Source organism: Protobothrops mucrosquamatus, unplaced genomic scaffold (assembly GCF_001527695.2).
Source record: "Protobothrops mucrosquamatus isolate PMUCROS unplaced genomic scaffold, P.Mucros_1.0 scaffold2793, whole genome shotgun sequence".
NCBI lineage: Eukaryota > Metazoa > Chordata > Lepidosauria > Squamata > Viperidae > Protobothrops > Protobothrops mucrosquamatus.
In genome coordinates this window covers 28,044-50,802 of record NW_015388830.1, presented here as the reverse complement: position 1 = coordinate 50,802, position 22,759 = coordinate 28,044, and the positions used below count along the sequence as shown (strand labels likewise).

General features: G+C 42.1%; 1 protein-coding gene across 1 annotated transcript in view; it reads left to right on the top strand.

Moving 5' to 3' along the window:
• The window catches only part of LOC114922174 (zinc finger protein 208-like), a 38,959-nt gene that overhangs the window by 3,244 nt on the left and 12,956 nt on the right, over positions 1-22,759 (top strand). Inside the window, exons 2-4 of the mRNA XM_029286048.1 lie at positions 3,343-4,154; positions 11,650-12,837; positions 18,214-19,155. Coding sequence (XP_029141881.1) covers positions 3,343-4,154; positions 11,650-12,837; positions 18,214-19,155 — 2,942 coding nt within the window. The remainder of the gene's footprint in view (positions 1-3,342; positions 4,155-11,649; positions 12,838-18,213; positions 19,156-22,759) is intronic.

The window sequence follows — 22,759 nt, the reverse complement described above, 5'->3', positions numbered from 1 at the left end:
TTGAACTTTTTAGTCCCACCCAGTCTGCCGTTACTACTGCAGCCATGATGACCCAATTGGCCACACCCACCCAATTGGCCATACCCAGCCAATGGGCCACACCCAGCCAATGGGCCACACCCACCCGGCACTTGACGAAGCATAAGTGGGTTTTGGGTTGCAGTTTGGGCACTCGGTCTCTAAAAGGTTCGCCATCACTGTTATAGGTTCTCCTGTTTGAGCAGGGGGCTGGACTAGAAGACCTCCAAAGTCCCTTCCAGCTCTATTCTATTCTATCCCTGGCCAATCCCTCTCTCAGGCCTAGGAAACAGGAAAGGCGGAAACCACTTCTGAAAATCCTTGCAAAAGAAACCACAGAGAAAGCAGTCCAGCCACTTGACAAGTGTCACGTCTGACTTGAAGGCACCTAAAAGAAACATTGGCTGTAAGGATCAAGGACAGGGGAATAAAACTCCAAAAATGTTCTAGTTCAGTGTCAGATCAGGCATGAAGCAGCTTCCAGCAGCTATGCAATATTGGGAGGCCAATTGAGAGGCAAAAAGGATATCCATAAAGGGAGATAGGCAGATAAGGGAGATTAAAATGGGCCTCTTTCTTGGCCCAGGATGCTACCTAGGAACTGTTTTCTATGCTTCTTAATGTTCCAGAAAGAAAACAAAAAAAAAATACAATATATGTTGGGGTTGTTTTCATTCAGACTCCTCCATGCAACAGAACTTAGAGCCAACAGTTGAACTCCCGGTCTTTTGAGTCTAGTTGGGCAAGCATCTCCATCTCCCCTCCCCACCCCAAGGATGCTTTTCCTTGGTTTAGATCAGGGCTTTTCAACCAGTGGTACGGGTACCACCTGTGGTACATTGGCACCTGGCAGGTGGTATGCGACCATCCTAGAAAAGTGGTAGCGGGGGAGGGGAATGAGCTGAACCGGTAGCAGCACCGCACAAGCCTGAGCGAGAGACGGCTGGAGCTGCAGGGCTGTCAGGGCTCAGCGTAAGCGCTAGGATCAGCTCCAGGCTCTAGCTGGAGCTCGGTGCTGATCCTGGTGCTTCTGCTGAGCCCTGAAGAAGCACCAATCAGCTGGAATGTTGCAGCATCTCCAGGGACTTGTGATTTACATTCAGATGCTTGGCAACTGATTCATATTTATGACGGTCACAGTGTCCCAGGGTCATGTGAAGTGACCAAAACCTGCTGCAACCACCCAGCAGATGGGGGGGGGGATAAAAACCAAACACCCCCCCACCCCACCCCCGCTGCCAATCCTCAACAGAAATGCTCACAACAATGAAAACCTTGGATAGGAGGAAGAGCGCCGCTAGGTGGCCAGGCAGATGTCTTGCTTGGCTGTGCCTTGGGGGGCACGTTTTTCAGTGCCATTGTAACGTCAAACAGTCACTAAGCGAACTGTTGTAAGTTGAGGACTACCTTTACTTTTTTACTTTTTTACTTTTTTTTTTTTTGGTCATCAAGTTTTTGACACCTTGCTGGTGGTACTTGGATGTTGCCATATCCTAAAAGTGGTACAATGGGTGAAAAGGTTGAAAAGCCCTGGTTTAGTTCTTGCTTCTGTTGCAGTAGGTATCAATGCATCGATGTCACATCCAGTAATCAATCAAAAATCTTGCAAATGACAGAAGCCTGTAATTCAATAAAGGAGAATATTTGTAGCTCAGGTTTGAAATGGGAGGTCCTTGCTGCTCTCGGAACTTGCTGCTTCTTCTTCTTCTTTTTTTTTTTTTGCAGACGTTTCATTACCCAAACTAGGTCACATCAGCAGCACTGATGATGTTACCTAGTTTGGGTAATGAAATGTCTGCAAGAAAACAAGAAAGCTCACAAAGCACCAAGGCCTGTACTTCAGCCTTCTGTGGAAAGATGGCGAGCGTTTTATTAAATTGAGTAACACCCGGAGAATAAAAAGCCGTCAATACAGTACCGGCACCGATGGTTGCTGAATCCAACGGGAGGGGGAGCGAAAGAGCCCAAAGGTGTTGAAACAATAGAGTACTGGATTTCTAGAGAGGATGTGGAAGAATGGCAAAGGTGTTGAAACAATCGAGTACTGGATTTCTAGAGAGGATGTGGAAGAGAGGAGAAGAACACAGGAATTTCCTTTTCCGGCTGACCCATGGGAGGATGGTAGCATGGAGGGCGGCTGTCCTGCTCTTCCCAGGACTGCAACAGCTGGAAGGTGAGTTGAAGACAGGTCGGAGGAGAGGCCGGGAGCAAGTAGGGATGTTTGGTTTGCTCCACATAGTAGAAACAGAGAAGAAACTACTAGACAGAAATATGTCAGCTGCTACTGCATGTTCCTTCCTTCCCTAACTTTTGTTCCAGTGCTGCTGGTCGCTTTAAAAGTGGTGCCTGCTAATGTTCTGCTGGTTGGGAGATTTAAAATGTCTCCCTCAGTTTAAGGTGGAGTCTTTATGATTTTCATGGACGTGTCTTAGAAACTGGGGAGTTTCATGCACAAAACTGGGGATTATATCTTGCAGATGCTTTGGGCATCATTTCATCGGTTGAAGCCTCTCGTATGTTAAAGCCCTCCCGCGTCCCCCCCCCGTCTAATATTAGACCAACAAGTCTGAACGTATGCACTCCTGGGACATTTATGTGGCTGAAATACATATGGACTTTTAACATACTTACATTGAGGGTGGACCTATATTTGTCTCCGTGTGCATACCTGTATAATCTATCCTCAGTATTTCCTGATCTATTTAAAAATAACAGTTTGTAATGTTAAGAATTTGTGATTTGCTGAAGTCCAGAAGAGAATTTGTTTGTGTGGGTATTTGAACTTGTTAGCCTTCTATGAGTCAAATAAAATCATAGTGAATATTAGAGGTTAAACTAGTATTTTGGCATGTTTGTTTTTTTCATTATGATGCATGCTTTTTTTCCTTTTGCTATTTTCACATCTGCACCCATTTTATAAACAACCTTTTATGTCAATCTTGTAGACCAAGAGGACGCTAGGAAAAGAATTCCACACAAGTGAGAATTACAAGCAGCATTAAAAAGGAAAGCAAATCCAACCAGCATTGGAAGTCTTTTCCACTTCCTGCAGAAAACTACAACATTCTTCTCCTTCCCCAGACAGGGGATAGACAAAAGATAGAATAACAGTAAAAGAGTTTTGAACTGGAGTGTATAGAACTCAAGCAAACCCTCCAGCAAAAGGGGCATCATTTCCAAAATCAGAAAAAGGGGAATATTTTGGAAATCAGAGGGGAGGAAGGGGTCACTTGGATAGGCATATAAGACAGGTAGTCATGAAAGTTTCACGCCGTGAAGAAAGAAATAGTAGCTTGAATCAAAGAAAACCATATGGGTGTCCAGATTGTAAGAAAACATTCAGTCGGGATTCTCACCTGATGATACACCAGAGGACTCACACAGGAGAGAAACCATATGAGTGTTTGCATTGTGGGAAAAGTTTCAGTCAGAATTCCCATCTGGTGGTTCACCTGAGGACTCACACAGGAGAGAAACCATACAAGTGTCTGGACTGTGGGAAATCTTTCAGGTCAAAATCTGTTCTGGTGATACATCAGAGGACTCACACAGGGGAGAAACCGTATCAGTGTCTGGATTGTGGAAAAAGTTTCAGTCAGTCTTTCAGCCTTGTGAAACACCAAAGAACTCACACAGGAGAGAAACCCCATGAGTGTCCAGATTGTGGAAAAGGTTTCAGTCAGTATTCCAACCTAATGATACACCAGAGGACACACACAGGGGAGAAACTATACAAGTGTGTGGACTGTGAGAAATCTTTCAGTTCAAAATCTATTCTGGTGATACACCAGAGGACTCACACAGGGGAGAAACTGTATCGGTGTGTGGATTGTGGGAAAGGTTTCAGTCTGTCTTCCAGCCTTGTGAAACACCAGAGGACTCACACAGGGGAGAAACCATATAAATGTCTTAACTGTGGAAAAGGTTTCAGTCAGTATTCCCACCTTGTAATACACCAGAGGACTCACACGGGAGAGAAACCGTATGAGTGTCCAGACTGTGGGAAAGGTTTCAGTACTAAGACTAACCTTATTACTCATGCAGGTTTACACATAGGGGAGAAACCTTTCAAATGCCCAGAGTGCGGACGGTGTTTCTCGCAAACCTCCTCCCTTACTACACACAAGAAAATCCACATGAGGCAGAAGGTGATGAGTGAAGAGAAGGCTTGAATTTCTTTTCTGATCTGCCTTTGCAAAAGCAGCTGAGAAATTAACTTATTTGTGGCCTGATTCAGTACAGTCAAACCTGTCCTCACTATTAGGCATTTTTGGAGGAGAGGAAAAAAAATGAAAATGGAAAGTGTTACCTTGATCACAGTTAACTACTTGTGTCTGCCTAACAGCAGAATGTAGAGGATATTCCCTTTTGCAAAAATAGCGTAATTGCTACCAAATGATTTTGGGGATGGTTTTTGCATGTTGAACAACAGATCATAGAAAAGCAACAGACATATTTTCAGAAACCTGCTGCAGGTGCTAAAAATTAGAAGATAAGAGCTGTCTGATTTACTTAGCCATTTTAGCTCCTCAAATATAAAGTGATAGAAGAGGAGAAGTAGAGAGGGTTTGGAATTCATCTTTTCCTAATAGTTTCTAAAATTTTGGGCAAGAAGAATCCCTGTTCAGACTGTGAACAGTGAAGCACAACTGTGAGGCACAGAATGGAAAACATATAAGAGAGGTTTGGGACAGTGAGAGCAGCACAAAAATTACATAATGAGCATGATATGCAAATGCTGTTGGAATATAATAGAGAAAAGGCAGTGATTGTTTTTCAGCATAGGATCTTCAAGCTTACTAGCAACTCCTGCTGTGATCTCCTTTGCTTGCAGGTGCCTCTTGTTAACCTTTGAAGGCCGGTGGGCGATACCACTGCAAGGTGCTAAAATTTTGGCTGAGTTTAGAAACACCAAAGAAGTCAAGGGTTGTTCATTTCAGTTAAAGAATTCAGGTTATAATACAGCACCCCTGTGGCTCTGGACACACAGAAACAACGGAGCACTTGCTTCTCCAGTGGCTGTATTAGACGTTTGTACCAGGCTCATCTCCTGTACTGCATGAACTGCTGTTCTCTTAGTTCCATTTAGACTTTTGTTTTTTAATATACTCTGTCATATTTGTCTTTTGTTTTTTTTGGTACAATTGCTATTTTTTAGACTTTGATTACTTTCTATAGTTTTTAGCTGAATACACCTCATGTTCATTAGGCTGATCTTTCACTGTAATAAAGATTTTAAACTTTAAAATAATCAAATTATATTTAATTTTCATCATATTTATTTCTCTTTTTAGTGTCATCTTTGGGCACATCGGTTACTAATTTTTTTGTATGCTTTAGATGCTGAAAATGCTCGAAGTAGCTCAAAAGCCTGTTGATCTTTGAGAGGACCAATTCCATAAAGCAAACTCTTAGGTGCTACAAGTTTAGGATGTCTTTAGGGAACAAAATGGGTTATTAGTTATTAGAAAATGAAAGGGGATAATTTGGAAGAGTTAGTGGTTGTAAGATTTCCTTGTAAAGAGTTATGTTTCTTTTGACTATAATTCTATAAAGACTACATTTTGTTTTCTTTTGGGGTATGTTTTATTTTATTTTTTATTTATTTATTTTTCATAATTTATATGCCGCCCTTCTCCCCACGGGACTCAGGGCGGCTCACAGCATATTAAAATAACACAATACAAACAACACACACAACATTTCCCCTATAAAAGCCAATTAAAATCAAATATTTGTAGCTGTGACATTATTAAAATCATTAAAAATTATCCCTATTTAAAATTCACCCTAGGTCAGTCCCGCTTGCTGAAAGAGCCATGTCTTGAGGGCGCGGCGGAAGGTTAGGAGATCTGGGATTGTCCGGATCTCGGGGGGTAGCTCGTTCCAGAGGGTGGGGGCACCCACAGAGAAGGCCCTCCCCCTGGNGAAGGCCACTGGCAACCAGTGCAGCTCGCGCAGCAGCGGCGTTACATGGGAGCGACGCGTCGCTCCCAACACCGCCCGCGCGGCCGCATTCTGGACCAGTTGAAGCCTCCGGATGCTCCTCATAGGGAGCCCCATGTATAGAGCATTACAGTAGTCCAGGCGGGAGGTGACGAGGGCCTGAGTGACTGTGCGCAGAGCACAGAGCAGAGCACAGTATGTCTCATACATACAACCAAAACATCAGAACAACCAAGCACAGGGGATTAAAAGTCCAAAAATGTTTCAGTTCAGTGTCAGGTAAGGCATGAAGGCAGCTTCAGGAGCTATGGAATATTGTGATGCCAATTGAGAGACAAAAAATATGTCCATGAAGGGAGATAGGCAGTTAGGGGAGATTTAAATGGGCCTCTTTCTTGGCCCAGGATAGCAATAGCACTTAGACCTATGTATTGCTTCACAGTGCTTTACAGCAGGGCTTTTCAACCTTTTCACCCATTGTACCACTTTTAGGATATGGCAATATCCGAGTATCACCAGTCGCCTAGCAAGGTGTCAAAAACTTGATGACCAAAAAAAAGAAAAAGAAAAAAGTGATAAAGTAAGGTAGTCTTCGACTTACAATAGTTCCCTTAGTGACTGTTCAAAGTTACAATGGCACTGAAAAAAGTGTCCCCCAAGCCACAGCCGAGCAAGACACCTGCCTGCCCACCCGGCGGCGCTCTTCCTCCTGTCCGAGATTTTCATTGTTGTGAGCATTTCTGTTGAGGATTGGCAGCGGGGGTGGGGTGGAGAGTGTTTGGTTTTTATTCCCCCACCCCCTTCTGATGGGTGATTGCAGCAGGTTTGGATCACTTCACATGACCCTGGGACATTGTGACCATCATAAATATGAATCAGTTGCCAAGCATCTGAATGTAAATCACAAGACCCTGGAGATGCTGCAACATTCCAGATGATTGGCACTTCTTCTGGGCTCAGCAGAAGCGCCAGGATCAGTGCTGCTTTCAGCTGATTGGTGCTTCTTCGGGGCTCAGCAGAAGCATCAGGATCAGCGCCGAGCTCCAGCTGGGGCCTGGCGCTGATCCTGGCACTTCCACTGAGCCCTGACAGCCCCGAAGAAGCACCGATCATCTGGAAAGCGGTACTGATTCTGGCACTTCCGCTGAGCCCTGCAGCTCCAGCTCTCTCTCGCTCAGGCTTGTGTGGTGCTGCCACCGGTTCAGCTCATTCCCCTCGCCGACTACCACTTCTCTAGGATGGTCGCGTACCACGTGCCAGTTGCCAATGTACCACAGGTGGTACCCGTACCACTGGTTGAAAAGCCCTGCTTTACAGCCCTCTCTAAGGGGTTTACAGAGCCAGTCAGAATCTAACTGCCGGCAGCCAGCTGTCAGCAGAAGTAGCATGTAGTACTGCATTCTAACCACTGTGCCACCACTGCGCCATCTAGAAAGTGCTTTCTATTCTGAGTTCAGGAAATAAAATAAAACCAATACAATATACGTTGGGGTTGCTTTAATTCATATTCCTCCATGCAACAGATCTTAGAGCCAACAGTTGAACTGGGATCTTCTAAGTATAGTTGGTCCACCATCTCCATCCCTCCCCAATCCCCACTGTTGCTTTCCCTTGATTTCTCTCTTCTACCTAACAGAGCCACTGGGTCAGTTGCAGTAGCTATGAGTGCATCCCTGGGAGACCCGGGAAAAAAACATAGGGATCGGTCATGCTAGAGTGAAGCTATCGATATGGTCGGAGGTTTTGAAAACCACTTGATGGAGCAGGGAAGGACAGGAGAAGCGTATTTTTCAGCCTTCTGTCGCTAGATGGCGCTCCACGAAATGAGCCGCGACTGAAAAGCCGTCAACAGTAACAGGATCGATAGTTACTATGTACAGTACTGACATCCAACGGGAGGGGGAGCGACGGAGCCGAAAGGTGTTTTGAAACAATAGAGTACTGGGTTTCTAGAGAGGATAGGGAAGAGAGGAGAAGAACAGAGGAACCTCCTCTTCCGGTTCATGCATGGGAGGAGGATGGCGTGGAGGGGGGCTCTCCTACTACTATTTCCAGGATGACAGCTGCTGGAAGGTGAGTTGAGGACAGGTCGGAGGAGAGGCTGGGAGCAAGTAGGGCTATTTGGTTTCCTCCACGCTTTCGGAGCAGAACAACAGAATGGGAAGGGACGATGGAGGTCTTCTAGCCCAACCTGCACTGCAGCCAGTGGCATCCTCTTTGTTTTTGCAATCATTCCCTATCGCAGCGTTTCTCAACCTTGACAATTTTAAGGCATGTGGACTTCAACTCCCAGAATTCCACAGCCAGCATTGCTGGCTGTGGAATTCTGGGAGTTGAAGTCCACATGCCTTAAAATTGTCAAGGTTGAGAAACACTGCGCCTATCGGATATCTCTGAAAATTAGTGGAATTAGCCATAGAGAAAATGTTCCCCTAGGAGGACTTTTTCCTTAATACTGAGATCAGTTAGGAAGGCGTTGCATGAAATCCCCTCATTGGCAAAGTGACCTAGAGAACTGTTGGCGGAGATTTATGTTGCCTTAGTAATTGAAGGAATTGAATTTCCTTCGATTCTTGGATTCACGAAATCTGCGGTGGAAGGAGGGTCATTTTAAAAACGAAAACCTTTAAAAAGGAGGTTGGTGAAAGATAGGAACCTGCAAACAGTGAAACATTCCTTGGCAGGGGATACAGTGAAAAGAATGGATTTTGCATTTTGCCTTGCATTTTGTCTGCCTCAGATGGAATTATGTAGCAGGCGGAGAAAACCTTGGTCAGGGGGTCCCGTCTCATTCCCAGGGATCCTTTCTGACCTATGAAGTCCCGAAATGAGACTCAACTGTGAGGATCTGGTTACTACTTGCTACCTGTGCATAGAAAAAAAACCTGCCTGTTCCTCTGCACAGAGATGAGCAACGTGGAAGGGAAATGTTGGCCTGGATTTCACTCGAGGAATGGAGTTCAAGCCAGGCTCCATTTCCAAAAAGAGAAATAGGAATGTATGATGACCGTTAATCAATAGAATAGCAGAATAACAGAGTTGGAAGGAACCTTGGAGGTCTTCTAATTCACTAATTTAGTCATTTTGTCAAAGAGTGAAATAAGATTTCTTTGGCATGGTCTGTTTCTGACATACCCGGGTTGGCTTCTGGTTATAATGTTGCTTGCTTCTAGGTGTTCGCAGATCTGTTGCTTTATTATATTTTCCAGGATCTTCCCTGTTATTGATGTCAGGCTGATTGGTCTGTAGTTCCTGGATCTGTTTCCCCCCCCCTCTGTTTTGAAGATGGGAACCATATCAGTTCATTCCCAGTCTCTGGCAGTTCCCCAGGGCTCCAGGATCTTTGAAAGATATGGTCCAGTGGTTCCAAGATCACATCTGCCAGCTTCTTCACTGGGAGCTGGCAGATGACTGGGATGTAATCTATCAGGTCCTGGTTATTTGAACTTGTCTACAATGGACAAGTGTTTTCTTGCTTATTTTGATTTGTATTCCTAGTCTGCCTTTTACTGTTATGTTTTTGGTAGGTTAGGCTGTATTATCTTTTTGCATGAAGACAGATGAATTAAGGAGCTCTGCTTTCTCTCTACTGCCCATTACTTCCTTGCCATTTTCTCTCATTAGTGGACCAATTATTTATTTGACTTTTTTCTTGTTTTTTATTTGTTGAAAGAATTTTTTTTATTATTTTTGACAGTTGTTGCAAGTCTTTTATAGCCTTCTGAGCCTTAGCTTTCCTGATTTTATCTTTGCAAGTTTGATCTATTTATTTGTATTCTGCCTTAGTGTCCTTTCCATTTTTTTGTACTTGTTCTTTTGTCTTCTTCTTGAGTTGTTCCCCCTTTAAGATTTTCATCCATGATATCCTTCCCAAGCTCTCTCTAAGCTTGTTAAAAATCAGCTCTTTTAAAGACACTGGTTTGATTTTGTTCTATTCATTGTGTTTGAATTATATTGATTTCCAATATGACAGGGTCACTCTCTCCCAAAGTTTTGGCAACTTCAACCCCCTCTATCATTTTTTCTGTGTTAGTAAAAATTAGATCCAATATAGCTGTCTCTCTAGTTCCCTGCTCTATCGGTATCTTTTGGATGACAAAGTTGTTAGGTAGATTGGTCAGGAACCTGTTCGGTCTCCTAACTGATGCAGAACTTTTCTCCCAATTGATGTCAGGATAGTTGAAGTCCCCCATTACTACTGTGGTGTGTTTCCAAAATAATAATAAAAAATAATAATAATAATAATAATAATAATAATAATAATAATAATAATAATAATAATAATAATAATATAGAGTTGGAAGGGACCTTTGAGGTCTTCTAGTCCAACCCCCTGCTCAGGCAAGAAACCCTATACCATTTCAGACAAATGGCTGTCCAGTCTCTTCTTAAAAACATCCAGTGTTGGAGCATTCACAATTTCTGGAGGCAGGTTGTTCCACTGATAAATTGTAGGAAATTTCTCCTTAGTTCTAGGTTGCTTCTCTCTTTGGTTAGTTTCCATCCGTTGCTTCTTGTCCTGCCTTCAGGTGCTTTGGAGAATAGCTTGATTCCCTCTTCTTTGCGGCAACCCCTGACTTTTGTTAATATATGCAGCAAAGAAAAAACTAGGCTGAAACATGTCAGCTACTGCTGCATGTTCCTTCCCTCCCCAAATTTTGTCCCTGTCGTTTTAAAAGTGTTGCCTGCAATTTTTGCTGATTGGGAGATTTAAAAGTCTCCTTTAATTTAGGGTTGACTGTGATTTTTTAAGATGTGCTGTTTTCTTCGAAACTGAAGGGTTTCGTGCATATATCTTGCAAATGCTTTGAGCACCATTTCATTGGTTGAAACACCTCATCTGTTGAAGCCCTCTCCCCCTCTGAAATTACACCAAAAAATGTGGGCATACCCACTTCTGGAAAGTTTTTTTTTTGGCCGTAATACACATGGATGTTTAACATACTTACACTGGCAGTGGTGTCAATATTTGTCTTTGTGTGTATATCTGTATAATCTGTCCTCAATATTTCCTGTAGTATTTAAAAATAATGGTTTGAAATGCTAATAACTTGTGATTTGCTGAAGTCCAGAAGAGAATGTAATGTCTGTGTGGATATTTGAACTTGGATCTCGCTAGTCTATGAGTCAAATGAATCATAGTTAATGTTAGAGGTTAATCTAGCATTTTGGCACGTTTGCTTTCTCATTGTAATGCATGCTTTGTTCTCTTGCTGTTTTCACATTTTCTGTAGCCACTTCATTAAACAACTGTTAAACTATGGGTTTATGCCAATCTTACAGGCAAAGAGGATGCCAGGAAGAGAATTCCAGACAAGTGAGAGTGAAAAGAGGCATTAAAATGGAAAGCAAATCCAGCAAGCAATGAAAGTGTTTTCCACTTCCCCTGGCGGGTGACCGACAAGAGAAAGAATAACAGGAAGAAGGTTTTGGGCTGAACTCAAGCAAGCACTCCTGAAAAAGGTCAGGAAGGATCATTTCCAGATTTACAAAAAGGGGAAATACTCTGGAAATCACTGGGGCGGAAAGTGTCACTTGAGTAGGCATATAAGACAGGCAGCCATGGAAGCTTCACCCTGCCAAGAAATAAAGAGTAGCTTGAATCAAAGAAAACCATATGGATGTCCAGACTATGGGAAAACTTTCAGTCGGAATTCTCACCTGAAGAAACCCCAGAGGACTCACAAAGGAGAGAAACCATATAGGTGTCAGGATTGTGGGAAAAGATTCAGTCATAATTCCCATCTGGTGGTACATCTGAGGACTCACACAGGAGAGAAACCCTATGAATGTCCAGATTGTGGGAAAGGCTTCAGTCATAATTCCAACCTGATCATACATCTGAGGACTCACACAGGAGAGAAACCATATGAGTGTACAGATTGTGGGAAAGGTTTCAGTCATAGTTCCAACCTGATGATACACCAGAGGACTCACACGGGGGAAAAACCATTTGAGTGTTGGGATTGTGGGAAAAGTTTCAAACAGCATTCTGATTTTGTGAAACACTGGAGGACTCACACAGGAGAGAAACCATATGAGTGTTCCGATTGTGGGAAAGTTTTCAGTCATAATTCTGATCTTCTGAACCACCAGAAGAGTCATACTGGAGAGGTCCCATACAAGTGTCTGGACTGTGGGAAAGGTTTCATTCGGAATTCTGCCCTGCTAATGCACCAGAGGATTCACACTGGGGAGAAACCGTACAAGTGTCCAGATTGTGGTAAATGTTTCAGTTGGAATTCTAGGCTTGTGATGCACCAGAGGACTCACACAGGGGAGAAACCATATGAGTGTCCAAATTGTGGGAAACGTTTCAGTCATAAATCCAACCTGATGATACACCAGAGGACTCACACAGGAGAGAAACCATTTGAGTGTCAGGATTGTGGGAAAAGTTTCAGTCATAATTCCGACCTTGTGAAACACCAAAGGATGCACACAGGGGAGAAACCATATGTGTGTCAGGATTGTGGGAAATGTTTCAGTGTTAATTCCAACCTTGTGAAACACAAGAGGACTCACACGGGGGAGAAACCATATAACTGCGCAGATTGTGGAAAATATTTTCGTTGGAAATGTGTTCTGGTGACACACCAGAGGATTCACTCAGGGGAGAAACCATATCAGTGTCTGGATTGTGGAAAAAGTTTCAGTCAGTATTACGTCCTTGTGACACACCAGAGGACTCACACAGGGGAGAAACCATATGAGTGTCCGGACTGTGGGAAAGATTTCAGTACAAAGTCTAGCCTTATAAGTCATGTAGGTATACATACAGGGGAGAAACCTTTCAAATGCACAGAGTGCAGACAATGCTTCTCGCAAAGTTCCTCGCTTATTAAACACAAGAAAATCCACATGAGGCAGAAGGTGATGAGTGAAGGGAAGGCTTGAATTTCTTTTCTGATCTGCCTTTACAAATGCAACTGAAAAATGGACTATTTAATTTCTGGCCTTATTCAGTTTAGTCAAACATGTCTCAACATTAGGCAGGAGGGAGAAAAGAAATGGAAAGGAAAAATGTTAGCTTGATCAAGGTTAACTACCCGTGCCTTGCTATTAGCAGAATATAGTGGATATTCTTTTTTTCAATAATAGTGCAACTGCTGCACAAATAATGTGGGGTTGTTTTTGCATATTGATGAACAGATGTCTTAGAAATGCAACATTCAGATTTTCAGAAACCTACTGCAGGTCCTATAAAATATATTAGAAGGTAGGAGCATTCTGATTTACTTAAGTGGATTGTAGCTCCTCCAATATGAGGCGATAGGAGAGGTAAAGTGGGATCAGAATTCATCTTTTCCTAACTTTTCCAGAAATTCAGTACAGGAAGAACCCCTGTACAGATTGTGAACAGTGAAGCAAGGACAGTGAGGGACAATGAAACACAAAATTGAAAACATGAGGGAGGTTTGGGACAGTGAGAAGAACACAAAAATGTCACATGTAAAGATTGTTGACCATGATATGCAAATGCTATTGGAATGCTGTAGGGAAAAAGGAGTTGTAGTTTTTGAGCATAGGATTTTCATGTTTTCTACCAACTGCTGCTGTAATCTCCTTTGTTTGGAAGTGCCTCCTGTTAACATTTGAATGCTGATCGATTAACCTTTGAATCTTGGCAGTGCCAAGATGCTAAAAAATTGGGTGAGTTTAGAAAAATTCAAGGGTTGTTTATTTCAGTAATACATTTCAGGTTATAATACAATGCCACTGTAACTCTGGACACACAGAAACAATAGAGCACATTCTTGTCCAGTGGGTGTACAGATATTTGTATCCGGGTCGTCTCTCTAGTACTGCATAAATACTCAGGGCACACAGTACAATTCTACATCTCCCTACTGCTTTCAGAGAGTCATTCTGGTGCTATATGCAGTATAATGTTGCCAGATTCTACAGAGCAGCACTTAAATATGGTCAGATGATGGATGACCTGTGCCATAAAGTAGTTTTAAGGAACATCCAGCTCATCCTACAGTCTGCTTTGTGGAATGATAGATTTAATCTGCCACATAATAAATAAACCATTCAACCTACAGGCATCTTATGTCCTTGGTGTGCTCTTAGTTCCATTTAAACCAACGGCCCACAACCTTTTGGGCACTAGGGACCAGTTCCATGGAAAGAGTTTTTTCCCTAGATCGGAGGGGCCGTGGTTTTGTGTGCTGCCTGCATTCTGAAGATGGGGCTTTGCTTGTTTGCATGGCCCAGTTGCTGGCATGCTGCAGCCGGGTGCTGGTCCATAGACCGGGTATTGGGGACCCGATTTAAACTTCTGTTTTTATATATTTATATATTTCATTTATGTCTTATTTAGTATAATTACTATTTTTAGACTTTATTTTCTGTACTATTTAGCTGAATACATCCCACGTTCATGCTGGCTTTCACTGTAATAAAGATTTTAAACTTTAAAATAATTAAATTATATTTAATTCTCATCAGATTATATTCAATTCTCTCTTTTTAGTGTCATATTTGGGCATTATCTGATGTCACATTTTTTATGCTTGGGCACTGAAATTGCTTGAAATAACTCAAAAGCCTTGGATCTTTGAGAGGACCATTACGTAATGCAAACTCTTAGTGGCTACAACATTCTGATATCTTTGGGAAACAAAAAGGGGACATTAGTGCAGAGGGAATGGAAGTGACGAAGTTGGAAGAGTTCATGGCTGACTGGCTATTGTAAGAATTCATTCCAAAGGGTGTGTTTCCTTTGATTATTATTCTGTAAAGACTCTTTTTTTTTCTTTTGGGGTGTGTCTCATACATAACAACCAAAATACCAGATGGCAAGAAAGAGGCAATGGGTATGAGTGTGAGGTGAGGAATAACAATTTATGTCATATTTAAGAATTAAGTGTGGAGCAATAACAATTGAATTTCATTACACAAACATTCAAAATATACACAATGAAACTGGTACAAAGGGAATAGTGGAATTCTCATGAATAACTCCTTTACAGGTGAACAAATAGATTAATCGTTTCTGAAAATCCTTGTCAAGGAAACTGTAGGGAAAGCAGTCCAGGCCCGGTGTCAAGTCTAACTTGAAGGTACCTAAAAGAAACATTGAGTTTAAGGGTGAAGGGTGGGATTAAAAGTGCAAAAAACCTCCAGTTTATTGTTAGATCAGGCATGAAGGTAGATTGAGATGCCAATTGACAGGCAAAAATTATGTCTGGGAAGGGAGATAGGTGGCTAGAGGAGATTAAAATGGGCCTCTTTCTTGGCTCAGGATGCTATCTAGGAAGTGCTTTCTATGCTGCCCGGAGTTCCTAAAAGAAAAGAGAATGAATAAAAGATAGGTTTGGAATGCAACAGAGCTTAAAGCCAACGGCTGAACTGGGTCTTCTATATATCATGTACTTTGACCTGAGTGTGAGTGTGCTCTTTTGGTATTGGTGGATTAATCTTATTATGTCCTCAAAGGTCCTGTCTTTTAGAGTTTGGGTGGGGTATGTAGATTCCTAATCTCATAGCTTCTAGCTTCCTGACCCCAACCTTCCTGAATGAATTATTGAATTTGCATTTCTAAAAGCTGGCCTCTGCCTAGGGCAGTGTTTCTCAACCTTGACAATTTTAAGGCATGTGGACTTCAACTCCCAGAATTCCACAGCCAGCAATGCTGGCTGTGGAATTCTGGGAGTTGAAGTCCACATGCCTTAAAATTGTCAAGGTTGAGAAACACTGGCCTAGGGGCTGGGGTTGGTTTCTGTCTTTTTAAAGATCTTCTCCATTATTCCTTTGGGGAAATATATTCTGCCTTTTTAATATTTCCCAAAATATTTCTTTCTCTGGATTCTTCCCACAAGATGAAGCTGGCAATAATTTAGAGCTACACATAAACAAGAACTCCATGAACTTTTAGGGCCCAGCAACCGGCTTAATCTGGCAAAGCTAAGTAGACTCAGTGAAGAGTAAACTTCACTTTTCAAGCTTCCCTCGGTTTGCAAAGGTAGATTTTGAGGAGTTATCCTTGCCCCCTAGGACGAAAAACTGGCTGGGACAGAATTCATGCATGCACAATAAATGATGTATAATTGTTGCTGTTTCTTCTTCTTCTTCTTGTGCCATATCCGTTATCGGATGTTGGCGATCCTGTTTTTATCAGCAGCCGCACGAAAAAGTGCTGCTGAGTTTTATCCAAACCAGTCCCTTAGATTTTGAAGCCACAATGTTCTTCTTCTGCCTGGACCTTGTTTGCCTTCAATCTTTCCCTGGATAATTAAATGGAGTATGCCGTATTTTTCTGGGTGTCGCATCACATGTCCAAAATATTCTAATTTTTGTTTTTTAATTGTTTTGATGATTTCCCTTGGCTTTCCCAGGCAGCTTATCACCTCCTCATTTCTGAGTTGCTGTTTGTGTGCACACTGTTTCCCGCTCCCCCCCCCATGTTGGTTTAAGTTCTTGCTTCTTGCAAACAGAGCCGCTGGCTCAACTGTAATAGCTATGAGAGCATCCCTGAAAGACCAGAAAGAACAGGTTAGGGATCGACCCAAAGTGAAACCACCGCTGTGATTGCTGTTGAAAACCACTTAACGGCAGATACAGTAATCCAGGGGTCTTCAAACATGGTGCTTTTATAACTTGTGGATTTCAACTCCCAGAATTCCTCATACTGGCTGAGGAATTCTGGGAGTTGAAGTCCACAAGTCATAAAAGGGCCAAGTTTGAAGACCCCTGCAGTAATTGATCAAAAATCTTGCAAACAAGAACAGTGATTTTTCAGCCTTATGTCGCTAGATGGCGCTCCATGAAATGAGTATTGTAACATCCGGCGACTACAGTAGCGGCATCGATGGTTGTTGAATACTGAAATCCAACGGGAGGGGGAGCGAGGGAGCCGAAAGGTGTATAAACACACGAGTACTGGATTCCTAGAGAGGAGAACAGAGGAATCTCCTCTTCCGGCTGGCCCGTGGGAGGATGGAGGTCTGGAGGGCGGCTCTCCTGCTCTTCCCAGGATCAAACAGCAGCTGGAAGGTGAGTTGAGGACAGATCGGAGGAGAGTCGGGGAGCAATTAGGGCTGGTTGGTTTCCTCCACAGTGTAGAAACAGAAGAAACCAGAGTGAAAATGTCAGCTGCCTACTGTATGTTCCTTCCCTCCCCAAATGTTGTTCCAGCGGTGCTTGTCGGGTCCTCCTGCTTGATTGGGTAATATACACTGAGGACAGGGGTAGGCAACCTTGGCTCTTTTATGACTCGTGGACTTCAACTCCCAGAATTCCTGAGCCAGGAATTCTGGGAGTTGAAGTCCACGAGTCATAAAAGAGCCAAGGTTGCCTACCCCTGACTTAAGACAACGGAGATGAGCACCGTGCCCTAGAGTCAGACGTGACCGACAGGGAAATTTTTACTTATTGCAAATCTATATAATCTATCCTCAGCATTTTCTGATATATTTGAAAATAACAGTTTGTAATGATAAGAGTTTGTGATTTACTGAAGTCCAGAAGGGAATCTAATGATTGTGTAGATATTTGAACTTGCATTTCGCCAGACCTCTATGTGTCAAATGAAGCCTTTTGGCATGTTTGCTTTTTCATTTACTGCATGTTTTTCCCCCCCTCTTGCTGTTTTCACATCTTCTGCACCATTAAACTAAGAGTTTATGTCCATTTTATAGATAAAGAGGATGCCAGGAAGATAATTCCGGACAAGTGAGAATCACAAGCAGCATTAAAAAGGAAAGCATATCCAGCCAGCAATGAAAGTCTTTTCCACTTCCTCCAGAAAAGCACAAAATTCTTCTCTGTTTCCATGCATGTGACGGACAAAAGAGAGAATAACAGGAAGAAAATTTTAGGTGGAAAAACTGAGTATGTAGAAGTAAAGCAAGCACTCCAGGAAAAGGTCAAGAGGGATCATTTCCAAATTCAGAAAAATGGGAAATATTCTGCAAATCATTGGGGAGGAAGGGATCACTTCTATAATCATATAGGATGGGTGATCTTGCAAGCCTTGCCCTGTGAAGAAAGAATAGCTTAAATGAAAGCACGCATCCAAGAAGGGATCCAACATATTTTTGACCTTGAGAATCCAAAAATATCATTGGTAGAAAAGCCCCACCGATGTGCACATTGTGGGAAAAGAACAGATTGCAGACCACACCTGATTATACCTGAGAGGAACCACACCGAAGAAAAATCCACCTTCTATCCTCAAGGTGACAAAACTTTAGGAAACATGCTACTCTAGTGATAGAAAAAAGACCTGAAATGGGGGAGAAGTCATTTGGGTGTTCTGATTGTGGGAAAACTTTCAGTAGGAATTCTCACCTGGTGACGCACCGGAGGACACACACAGGAGAGAAACCCTATGCGTGTCCAGATTGTGGAAAACATTTCAGTCAGAATTCCCACCTGGTCTCACACCAGAGGACTCACACAGGGGAGAAAATGTATGAGTGTCCAGATTGTGGGAAAGATTTCAGTCATAACTCCAACCTGGTGATACACCAGAGGACTCATACAGGGGAGAAACCCTATGAGTGTCCAGTCTGTGGGAAAGGTTTCAGTCATAATTCCAACCTTGTGAAACACCAGAGGACTCACACTGGGGAGAAACCATATATATGTCCAGATTGTGGGAAAGGCTTCAGTCAGAAATCCCATCTTGTTAAACACCTGAGTATTCACACTCGGGAGAAACGGTACGAGTGTCCCCATTGTGAGAAATGTTTCTTCTGTAATTCCAACCTGAAGATACACCAGAGGACTCACACAGGAGAGAAGCCATATGAGTGTCCAGATTGTGGGAAAGGTTTCAGTCTGAATTCAAGTCTTGTTAAACACCTGCGGATTCACACTCGGGAGAAACGGTACAAGTGTCCTGATTGTAGGAAAAGTTTCAGTCATAATTCTGACCTTGTGAAACACCTGAGGATTCACAGAGGAGAGAAACCCTTTGAATGTCCTGATTGTGGGAAAGGTTTCAGTCATAATTCCAATCTTGTGAAACACCAAAGGACTCACACAGGTGATAAACCATATAAGTGTCTGAACTGTGGAAAATGTTTCAGTTGGTATTCTGGCCTGGTGAGACACCAGAGGACTCACACAGGAGAAAAACCATATGAGTGTCCAGACTGTGGGAAAGGTTTCAGTACTAGAACTAACCTTATAAATCATGTAGGTTTACACACAGGTGAGAAACCTTTTAAGTGCCCAGAATGTGGACGGTGCTTCTCACAAAATTCCTCCCTTACTGTACACAAGAAAATCCACATGAGCCTGAAGATGATGAGTAAAGAGAAGGCTTGATTTTTTCTCATCTCCCTTTGGAAATGCAACTGAGAAATTAATCATTGAATTTCTGGTCTGATTTTGTTTAGTTAAACATGTCTCAGTATTAGAATAGAATAGAAGTAGAAATAAAATAGAATAGAACGGAATGGAACAGAACAGAACAGAACAGAACTGGAAGGGACCTTGGAGGTCTTCTAGTCCAGCCCCCCGCTCAAGCCCTCTGGTGCTTTGGAAAATAATTTGATCCCCTCTTTTTTGTGGCAGCCCCTCAAATACTGGAATACTGTTATCATGTCCCCTCTATTTCTTCTTTTCTTTAGACTAGCCAAACCTAAGTCCTGCAGCCGTTCTTCGTATGTTTTAGTCTCTAGGCCTTTGATCATCTTAGTTGCTCTTCTCTGAATTTTTTCCAAACTCTCATCTTTTTTGTGATATGGTGACCAAAATTGGCTGCAGTATTCCAGGGTATGGTCTTACCAGGGTTTTATAAAGCGGTACTAATACTTCGCGTGATCTTGATTCTATGCCTCTGTTTATACAACCCAGGATTGTATTAGCTTTTTAGCAGCTTTTTTGGCTGCTGTTGCACACTACTGGTTCATAGTCAAGTGATCATCCACTATGACGGTCCCTCTCATAGTTACTGTTTTTAAGCCAGGTTTTGCCCAGTCTGTACTTGTGCCTTTGATTTTTCCTACCTAAATGTAAAACTTTGCTTTTCTCCACACTGAAGCTCATTTTGTTGGACAGGGCCCATTGTTCAAGTTTGTCAAGATCTTTTTGGATCCTGAGCTTGTCTTCTGGGTGTTGGCTACTCCTGCCAGATTGGTGTCATGTGCAAATTTGATGAGTTCCCCTTCAGTTCCCCCATCTAAGTCATTTATGAAGATATTGAAGAGTACTGGGCCTAAGACGGAACCTTGTGGTACCCCACTGCTTACCTCTCTCCATGTGGATGTAGTGCCATTGAGGACTACTCGTTGAGTATGGTTTGCCAGCCAGTTACAGATCCATCTGGTGGTGATGTTGTCTATTCCACCTTTTTCTAGCTTGCCAAGGAGTAGGATGTGGTCTACCTTATCAAATGCCTTACTGAAGTCTAAGTATACTACGTCCACAGTATTTCGCTGGTCTTAGTTTAGTCACTTTATCAAAGAATGAAATAAGATTGGTTTGGCATGATCTGTTTTTGACAAACCCGTGCTAGCTACTAGTTATAACTTTGTTTGCTTGTAGTTGTTCACAGATCTATTTTTTTATTATCTTTTCCAGGATCTTCCCAGGTATTGTTGTTAGATTGATTGGTCTGTAGTTTCCTGGGTCCCTTTCTTGAAGATGGGAACATCAGCCCTTTTCCAATCCTCAGGTATTTCCCCAGTGCTCCAGGATTTTTGAAAGATATGGTGCAATGGTTCTGAGATAACATCTGCCAGCTCTTTCAGATTTCTGGGATGTAATCTGTCGGGTCCTGGTGATTTATATTCGACAAGGTCGGATAGGTATTCTCTTCCATTTTCTTGCTTATTTTAATTTTTGTTTCTAGTTTGTCTTTTGCAGTATTCTTTTTAGTATGTTGTGCTATAAATTCTTTTTGTGAAGACTGATGGAAAGAATGAGTTAAGCAGCTCTGCTTTCTCCCTATTGCTTGTTACCTCCTTGCCATCTTCTCTCTTTAGTGGACCTACAGTTTCCTTGACTTTTTTCTTGTTATTAATATGTTGAAAAAAACTTTTTTTTTATTATCCTTGATTTCTGTTGCAAGTCTTTGTTCGTTCTGAGCCTTTGCTTTCCTGACTTCGTCTTTGCATGTTTTGGCTGTCTGTTGATAATCAGCCTTAGTTATGTGTCCCTCTTTCCATTTTTTGTACTTGTCCTTTTTGTCTTTCAGATGATGTCTGAGAGATCTTTGTGCAGCCATGCTGGTTTCTTAATTTTCTTGTTTTCTTTTTCAGTGGTATTGTGCTGGACTGGGCTTTTATGATAGCATTTTTCAGAGTTTCCCATGCTTCTTGAGTTGTTTTCCCCTTTAGGATTTTCATCTTTCCTAGGTTCTCTCTGAGTTTGTTAAAATCAGTTCTTTTAAAGTTTAAGACATTGGTTGAATTATTTTCTATTTCTTGTGTTTGCATTATATTGAATTCCAGTATGACGTGGTCACTTTCCCCCAAGGTTCAGGCAACTTCAACTCCCTCTATCACTTCTTCTCTATTAGTAAGAATTAGGTCCAGTATAGCTTTACTTCTAGTTCCCTCTTCTACTTTTGGATGACAAGTTGTTGGCTAAGTTGGTTAGGAATCTGTTTGATCTCCCACTCGCTGCAGAGTTTGTCTCCTAGCTGATATGTGGTAGTTGAAGTCTCCCATTACTACTGTGGTATTCTTCCTACATACATTTCTTAACTGGTTAGCAAAGAGTTCATCTATTTCTTCTGATTGGTTGGGTGGCGTGTAGTATACCCCTATGGCAATGTCAGTTTTTTTCCCTTTTATATTGACCCATATAGATTCTGGAGGACTTTTATCTTTGATCATGTGCATTTCTGTAGATATGTAGTATTCTCTTACATATAGTGCAACTCCCCCTCCTCTTTTTGTAGTTTTGTTTCTTTTGAACAATTTTTATCCATCAGTCCATTCCAGTCATGGGTTTCGTCCCACCAGGTTTCTGTAATGCCAATTATGCTAAATATATATATTAGAAGATACGAACACTCTTATTTACTTAGTGCTTGTAGCTCCCCAAATATGAGATGATGGGAGCAGAGAGATAAAAAGGTTCAGAGTTCATCTTTTCCTAACATTTTCAGAAATTCAGGGCAAGAAGAATCCCTGTTCAGATTGTGAAGAATTAAGCAAGAAGAGCGAAGCACAGAATGGGGAACATATGAGGGAGGTTTGGGGCACTGAGAAGAGCAGAAAAATTTCACAACATGTAAAGATTGTTGAACGTGATACGCAAATGCTGTTGGAATATTATAGAGAAAAAGGGGATGTGGTTTTTGAGTGTAGGATCTTCAGTTTTTCTACCACCTCCTGCTGTGATCTCCTTTGCTTGGAAGTGCCTCTTTAAATGCTGGTGGGTGATAGTAGTGGAAGGTGCTAAATTTTTTCCTTAATGTAGACGACACCAAAGATTTCAAGGGTTGTTTATTTCAGTAATACACTTCAGCTTATAATATAATGTGCCCGTGAATCTGAACATTCAGAAACAACAAAATACATGCTTCTCCAGTGGCTGTATTATGGAGATATTAGTATCCAGGTTGTCTCTCTAATACTGCATAAATCCTCAGGGCGCACAGGACAATTCTACATCAGGGATTTTCAACCTTTTCATTTCATTTCATTTCATTTATTGGACTTATATGCCGCCCTTCTCCCCACAGGACTCAGGGCGGCTCACAGCATATTAAAACAGTATAAAACATTATCCCCAATAAAAACCAATTAAAAACAAATATTTGTCACTGTGTCTTATTAAAATCATTAAAATTGTCCCTATTTAAAATTCACCCTAGGCCAGACCCGCT